General features: G+C 41.6%; 1 protein-coding gene across 1 annotated transcript; it reads right to left on the bottom strand.

The window, feature by feature from the left end:
• Positions 1-4,907: 4,907 nt before the first annotated feature.
• On the bottom strand, positions 4,908-7,515 carry LOC140721904 (uncharacterized). Its single transcript, XM_073036729.1, has 2 exons — positions 7,312-7,515; positions 4,908-6,486 (listed from the first exon to the last, which is right to left on the bottom strand). Exon 2 carries the CDS (start codon positions 6,090-6,092, stop codon positions 4,908-4,910), a length of 1,185 nt encoding a protein of 394 aa, XP_072892830.1. The 5' UTR covers positions 6,093-6,486; positions 7,312-7,515.
• Positions 7,516-8,142: the final 627 nt, after the last annotated feature.

The following is an 8,142-nucleotide window of genomic DNA, read 5'->3' as shown; positions in this document are numbered from 1 at the left end:
GAGCAAGAAGCAAGCAGCTGGCAGGATGGGGGAGGAAGCAGAAAGAGCCCCTGACTGGGTATGGAGCTGGAGAGAGGGGTTGAGCTGGATGTCAGGAACAGATGGGCAGTGACTTGGCCCTCACTTCAGATCCACCAGCTGGACAGTGTAGTGGTTAAGGGTTGAAACACTCTGGTTGGGCATTACCTGACCATATCTGCCCCTGGCCAAAGGTTACGATTACCTCATCAGGTGACTGAAGACAGCAACCGGGTTTGTGATACAAGCGTCGCTTCATACGCTAAATCACCCCAATCTGCATCACCATCATCGTCAGTCCTCGCACATATCACTCCTCTCCGAGCTGAGAGTTCACTTTGCAGATTTTCCATCTGTTTTAAACACTTGCGATCAGCGCAGCCTTTCCTCTCAGCTGCCGATTTCTTCATGACATTCACAACAGCCGTAAATCCCGACCCTGACTTTTCCTTTCTCTAATTCTGTATCCGCCTGTTTATACTCCTCTTCAGTTTTCTCATTTTCTCTTGTTAACGCTTCACACTGAGCCTGAAACTGACTCATGTGGTTCAAATTCCCCTGACCCTGCTCCCTCAAAATTTCATTTTTATCCGCTCTCTAACTCTTCCCTACACTTACATCATTCCTCCGCCACTTTCAGTTTTTTCTCTCTTCACTTCAATTAGATCATCCAACAAACTTCACATTACAACATTTTTAATCCCTTATAATTTCTTTAATTTATTTTCACTAACTGTTTTCCACAATTCTTCCTCCAAATCCCTAACCCTCGACTCTCAAACTTTCCTAACCACTCCTCATAATCTCACCATTTCCTTCATAATTAACCATGAAAGTAATCTCTGAAATCCTCGGAATCCCTGGGTTCTTCCTGTCCTTTCCCTTTCACATTTTAATATCCTAACCTACTGTGTGGTTCAACTCGAAACCAGGGTCCCAGACCATTTTTCTTTCTTTTCGAGTGCACCCCTGGGTGCCAAAATACGTTCACCTGTCATCAACTGAGATGAGTTTGGAAACTCACCAGGCAACTCGTAATTAATCAAAGCTCGCACTTTATTGCTCCTGCACAAACAACAAAGTAACTATGTTGACCCCAGGCTAACAACTTAAAAGATTAATTCCACTGTTCCCTCTGTACTAGTACACACCCAGAACACTTCTCAAATTCACAACACTGAAACAGGGGATCCCATTTTGTCCAAATGATCGATCATTTCTTCTCCAGTCCCTTCCAAGGGGGTTCTTCCTTGTGAGGGTTAGTCTCAGGAGTTATTACACCTTTGCATTTGCAACTCTTAACTTGTTGAACACATCAGTTCAGAGGATGCATGTAATTCTTGTTGGCTGAAGTCCATCAGGCTGATGACTAACAGATGTCCATTGGATGTAGTCCAAGTGCTACACAACTTCATGCCGAAGGTGACTTCTTTTGTTGTCTTCAGCTCTGGTTCAGATACTCGGCAGAAATAACGAGATTCCCTCTGCAGCCCTGCCACTGTACATAATACACACCTTGTCTCAGAGTGACTTCAGGTTCAGAGATAACGAGATTAATTCGGCAAACCTGACATTGGACATAATACACAGTTTATCTGAGAGTGATTTCAGGCTTAGAATGGGAAACCGGAAACCGGTTGATCTGATTAGGTTATCCCACAGCTTCACAAAATGGCAGCCTCTATCCCTTTGACCTCATGGCAAGAACACAGATAATTGAACACTCTACTTCCACTGTCATTGACCCATTCACGTTTGATGTTTCCTTGCATATGTGAATTCGTTCCTGACCCACAGTGGTGTATTTTGGTGCAGAACAGTCAGGATGGGATGCTCCTCCAGTCAGATGTGGGATTTCTGGATATCTGACAGTTTCCCGATGACTATTTGGAGGAATTGCACCCAATCACAGTGCCTGACTGACTGGTTCAGGGAGTTGGTGGTACTCAGGATCATTCGGGAGCCTGAAGATACTATCAATGAAACATCTGAAGAGATGGCCACACCCAGAGTACAAGCTTCGGATAGGAGAAGCGTGACCACCAGCAGAGGTAAGGGTCATTAGGAAGACCATTAGGTCATTAGGATGCCCAAATTACTGAATCCGAAATTCATAAATCTATTTTTTCAATGTAATCTGGTAAGGCTCCGGGACTTTATGGTTATCCTGTAGAATATTATTTAAAAAATTGGAAAATTGCTTTCTCCATATATCTTGGAGATGCTTAAAGATTCTTTTGTGAAAAGTGATTTACCCTCTACATTTTATGAGGCTTCTATTTCTTTAATCCTCAAAAAGGATAAAGATCCTACTGACTGTGCCTCATACAGACCTATTTCATTATTGAATGTTGATGCTAAGATTCTGTCAAAGATAATGGCAATCGGTTGGAGAGTCTTTGGGTAAAATTATTTTGAAAGATCAAACAGGCTTTATAAAGGGTCGTTATTCTTTTTCAAATGTTCGGAGACTATCTAACATTATATATTCGCCCGCTTCTAAAACTCCACAATGCGTTGTATCTTTGGATACTGAAAAAGAATTTGATCGAGTTGAATGGAAATATTTACTTAATGCCTTAGAAACATTTGGTACTGGTATTAATTTTAATAATTGGATTAAAATTGGATAAAAAATAATTGGATATAAAGCTCCTATTGCCACTGTTGTCACTAATAACTGTAGGTCTCCCTTTTTTCAGCAATCAGGGGATTTTTATGGGATTGGTTCTATTATTCTATCTTTTATTTGTGATAATAGAAGACCAGGAATTAGTATATGTTACTTACAAAACGACGGAGGTTTCGCTTTGCCTAATCTAAGAATTTACTATTGGGCTGTTAATTTGCGATATGTGTCCTTTTGCTTATATTAGGGTGATAGGAGTGCTCGGCCAATTTGGTTAAACCTGGAACTGAGAGTTGTGAAACAGTTTTATTTAACTCCGTTATTAGGAGTTGCTCTACCTATACAATTAGCTAAAGTTGCTAATTTAAACCTATATCCTGTGGTTAAGCACTCTTTGCAAATTTGGCTCCAGTTCCACAATTTTTTAAATCTTAAAAAATTTAAACTTTGTAGTATAATTTATCGTAATCACTTTCTTAAACCTACCTGGAGCGATCCAATTTTTTTTTTACTTTGGAAAAATAAAGGTATTACTACTTTTTTAGATTTATTTAAAGAAGGCAGAATGATGTCTTTTGAACAATTAGTCGATAAATATTCTCTCTCATGTTCATACTTTTTACAATACCTTCAAGTTAGATATTGTTTCAAAAATTCAAAAATATTTAAGTAATTTTCCTTACATATTGGAGGCTGACTTATTAGAGATTATTATGAATAAGAACCCTTCGATGAAAGGTTCTATTGGAAGAATTTATAATTTATTATTACAATGGGATAAGCGTCCTTTACTTAAGATTAAACAAGATTGGGAGAAGGAACTCAGTTTGACGTTGATATGGGAGGATTGGACACGGATTCTGAAGCTTCTTCGATCTGTGCTAGTCATTCACTGATTCAAATTAAAATTGTACATCGTTACCATTTGTCGAAGGAGAGACTTTCTAAAATATTTCCCAATGTTGACAAGTATTGTGATAGATGTAAAACTGAGATAGCTACACTGACACATATGTTCTGGTCATGTTCTATATTAAAATAGTTTTGGAAGTCAGTCTTTTCGACAATTTCTAAAGCACTCAGAATCAACTTACAAACTAATAAATTGACTGTGCTTTTTGGAATAATTCCTCAAAATATCCATGATATTTCTGTGTCTGACCAACATGTTATTGCGTTTGTTACATTGATAGCTAGGAGGGTGATCTTGTTGAAATGGAAGGACATATCAGCTCTTACTTTGTCACAATGGTTCTCTCAAGTGATGCTGTGTCTTAGCTTGGAGAAAATTAGAAGTCGAACCTTTGAACCTTTATTTGATTTTGAGAAGAGATGCGGCTCATTTTCTTGTTATTATCATTTCAGTTAACTGATAGATTTCCTCCACTATCTAAGTGTAATTGTTTTTTGATATATCTGTCTTTCTTGTTGGCGGTTTGATGTTTATTTTTAGAAGCTTTTTGTATGACGCATGGCTCCGGGGTTGTACCCCCAATGGGTTTCTTTTCTCTCTCACTTTTCTTGCTTAGTAGGGATTTTTAATTCACAAAAATGTTCAATCTTTAAGATAATTTGTTTTGAGGCATTGTGAGTGTTGTTACTTCAATGTACCTGTGTTATTTTTGAATAATAATAATAACAATAATAATAATAATAATAATAATAATAATAATAATAATAATAATAATAATAATAATAATAATAATAATAATAATAATATTTGAAAAGAAACATCTATAGAGATGGCCACACCCAGAGTACAAGCTTCGGATAGGAGAAGCGTGACCACCAGCAGAGGTAAGGGTCATTAGGAAGACAGTGCAGGGCTGTCCTGTGGGCGTTCTCCTCAGCAGAACACCTTGTTGGATACTGCTGGGTGGGTGGTGGTTGACCCATTGGGGCACGGCAGCAACAGAAAGGCCAGTAGCACTGTCGGCTCTGATGCTCAACAGGGAAGCGTAAATTCAGGCCTTGCGGTAGTTATAGGAGATGATAGTCAGGGGAGAGAACGGATATTCTGTCAATGTGGTCAGAATTTAAATGAGAACTGATTTCTGTGTCACTGATCCAAACCATTAAACTCCAGTACCATTAAACGTGAACATTAGCCGAGGAATACCTCCCACGCCCAGTGACCAGAGTGCGGAACTGGGTTTGATCAACAGCAGCAGTAATTACCGAGTTCGGCACCAACAGTCACTTTTGAACTTGATTCAGTAACTGTGATGGTGAAATATCCAGCCTGTAGCCTGTCGCCTGTTTAAACAGTTTCCCCAGTGTGAACTCGGCAGTGCGTCACAAGGTGGGATAACTGAGAGAATCTCTTCCCACATTGGGAGCAGGAGAATGGCCTCTCCCCAGTGTGGACTCGTTGGTGTGTCTGTAAGTCGGATGACTGACTGAATCTCTTTCCACATTCAGAGCAGGTGTACGGCCTCTCCCCAGTGTGAATACGCTGATGTATCATCAGTTGAGCTGACTGAGTAAATCCCCTTCCACAGTCTGAGCAGGTGAACGGTCTCTCCCCAGTGTGAACTCGCTGATGCACCTTCAGTTGATATGACCGAATAAACCCTTTCCCACAGTCTGAGCAAGTGAACGGCCTCTCCCCAGTGTGAATTCGCTGATGTGTCTTCAGTTCAACTGACCGAGTAAAGGACTTCCCACAGTCTGAGCAGGTGAATGGCCTCTCACCAGAGTGGACTCGCTGGTGCACCTGTAGGTCAGATAAATGAGTGAATCTCTTCCCACATTCAGAGCAGGAAAACGGCCTCTCCCCAGTGTGAATTCGCTGATGTACCATCACTTGAGATGACCGAGTAAATGCCTTCCCACAGTCTGAACAGGTGAACGGCCTCTCTCCAGTATGAACTCGCCGGTGGGCCTGTAGCCTGGATGAGTCAGTGAATTTCTTCCCACAGTCTGAGCACTTGAATGGTCTCTCCCCGTTGTGAATTCTCTGATGTACCTTCAGTACAGATGAATGAGTGAATCCTTTCCCACAGTCTGAGCAGGTGAACGGTCTCTCCCCAGTGTGAATTTGCTGATGCTCCTTCAGTACAGATGACTGAGTGAATCCTTTCCCACAGACTGAGCAGGTGAATGGCCTCTCCCCAGTGTGAATTCGCTGATGTACTTTCAGCTGAGATGACCGAATAAACCCTTTCCCACAGTCTGAACAGGTGAACGGTCTCTCCCCAGTGTGAGTTCGCTGATGTATCTTCAGTTCAGATGACCAAGTGAATCCCTTTCCACAGTCTGAGCAGGTGAATGGCTTCTCCCCAGTGTGAACTGACTGGTGTCTCTGCAGTTGCGATGACTGAGTGAATCCCTTCCCACAGTCTGAGCAGGTGAACGGCTTCTCACCAGTGTGAACTCGCTGGTGTGTCAGTAGGCTGGATGACCGAGTGAATCCCTTCCCACAATCAGCGCAGGTGAATGACATCTTATCAGTGTGAACTCGCTGGTGTACATGCAGGTCAGATGAGTGAGTGAAGATTCACACACTTCCCACACTTCTTTGTCAATTCATAAGTCAAATATCAGATGTGGTAAACCCCTTGCACAATCAATGCAGTTGAAGAACTGATCTCCAGTGAACAAATGCTGGTGTGTTCTCAGCTCCCCGGTTCCAGTGGATTTCAGTGAGTTACAACAGAAAACTTCATTTCAGACACAAAGCACTTATCCAGCTGTGATGAAATAATTCTTCATAATCCAAGGATCAACAGTGATACTTGGTTAAATATCTAGTAACTTCTCAAATATCTGGGCAGAGACAGCAAACTGACATGTTGTTCTGTTCAAAATTCCTGTACACAATTTTTGCCATTTATAACCTGTAAAAAAGATTTACAAAAGACATCAATGAGTGAAAGTCATCATTCAGAGAAGTCTATGGTCATCCACTTTGTTAGAAGCAATGAGAGTGCAGACTATTTTCTCAATGGAGAGGAAATAATGTTGAAGAGTACGAGAATATAAAAGCAAGGGTGTGTTGTTGAGTATTTATAAAGTGTGGCCTCACTTGGACTGTTGAGAGCAGATTCAGGCCCCTTAAGTAGAACAGATGTGCTTACATTGCAGAGCGTTCAAAGGAAGTTTACAAAAATATTTCTGTAATTATAAGGTTTGTCAGATGAAGAACATTTGATGGCTCAGGGCCTCTACTCACTGGCGTTCAGAATAATGAAATCTATCGAACATTGAAAAGTCTCGATAGAGTGGATGTGGAGAGTATGCTTACCAGAGTGGGGGAGTCTAAGACCAGAGGACACAGCTTCAAAATCGAGCTTTGTTCTTTCAGAATGGAGATGAGGAGGAATTTCTTTAACCGGTGTGTGGTGAATCTGTGGAATTTGTTGTTATGAGTTGCTCTGGAGGCCAAGTAATTGGGTATATTTTAGGGAAGAGGGTGATGGATTCTTGATTAGTCAGGGCAGGAAGGGATATGGGGAGAAGGCAGGAGAGTGGGGCTGAGAGGGAAATGGATCAGCTGTAATGAAATGGTGGAGCAGACTTGATGGGCCAAACGACCTCATTCTGCTCCTGTATCTGATTAATTTTCACAGCCGATATATTATGAGATAATTTTAGTCTCCTTTCTGAGCTCTGACATCACACTGTTACAGCGAGGATCAACCCATGTTGGGGGAAGAACTCACCTTCTAACTGTTCATGGTGCCGGCAACTGGTCTGTCCATCGAATTCCCCGACAGTCTTCCTGTCTGTGTGAGAATGGGACATTCAATCTGTGACTTGGCCCAGTCTGATTCCTTCCATTAGTATTATTCTCTGTCCCATATTATTCTGAGCTGCGCAGTAACTGAAATGCTCCCACACAGAGAGCCTTTGTTGCTGCACAGCTGGTATTTTGTTTGTGCCGTGCTGTTTTCAGGTTGTTTAAACATTTAACTTTCAGACAAATAGTCGGTCCATACGTTGTGAGAAAAATAAATTAGGGAAAACATTGGTATTAGTTCAAGTTCTGGTCATGTACGACAGCACTACAAAGAGCATGTGATGTTACACGGCAAACCCTGGAGAGTTTCAAATTACTCTGCCCCTCCGTACAGGTGATTGACGGTGGAGAGCCCATCAGAGGGAATGCCAATTAACATGATGGGGAGGGAAGTCCTCGTTCTCATTGGAGTGTGGCATATTTGTGATGAGAACGCTACAGGTCACTTGTTACCCAGGCCAAAGGTAATTGGTATCATTATGTACCCAAAGCGAATGGTACTAAACATGTTCTCACAGGTGGAAAGGTCCAGATCAAGATGGAACAAAGGTGATTTCCTCAAGGACTAAAGCTGATATCAGGATGTTCTTTTGTTATTTTCATGCAGCACAAATTGTTATTTTCCTTGACTGGAAGGTAAGCTCCTCAGTGCTCGGTGGTGCCTGAGTGATTTATCTACTCCCCTTCTGTCCCCCAGCGCTTCCAAATATGGCCTACGGACTGACAGGGAAACGGGGCCAGTCAACTATGGCTT

Source organism: Hemitrygon akajei, unplaced genomic scaffold, assembly GCF_048418815.1.
Source record: "Hemitrygon akajei unplaced genomic scaffold, sHemAka1.3 Scf000064, whole genome shotgun sequence".
Classification (NCBI taxonomy): domain Eukaryota; kingdom Metazoa; phylum Chordata; class Chondrichthyes; order Myliobatiformes; family Dasyatidae; genus Hemitrygon; species Hemitrygon akajei.
The sequence above is the reverse complement of the archived record's forward strand: the minus strand, read 5'-3'. Positions and strand labels throughout refer to the sequence as shown.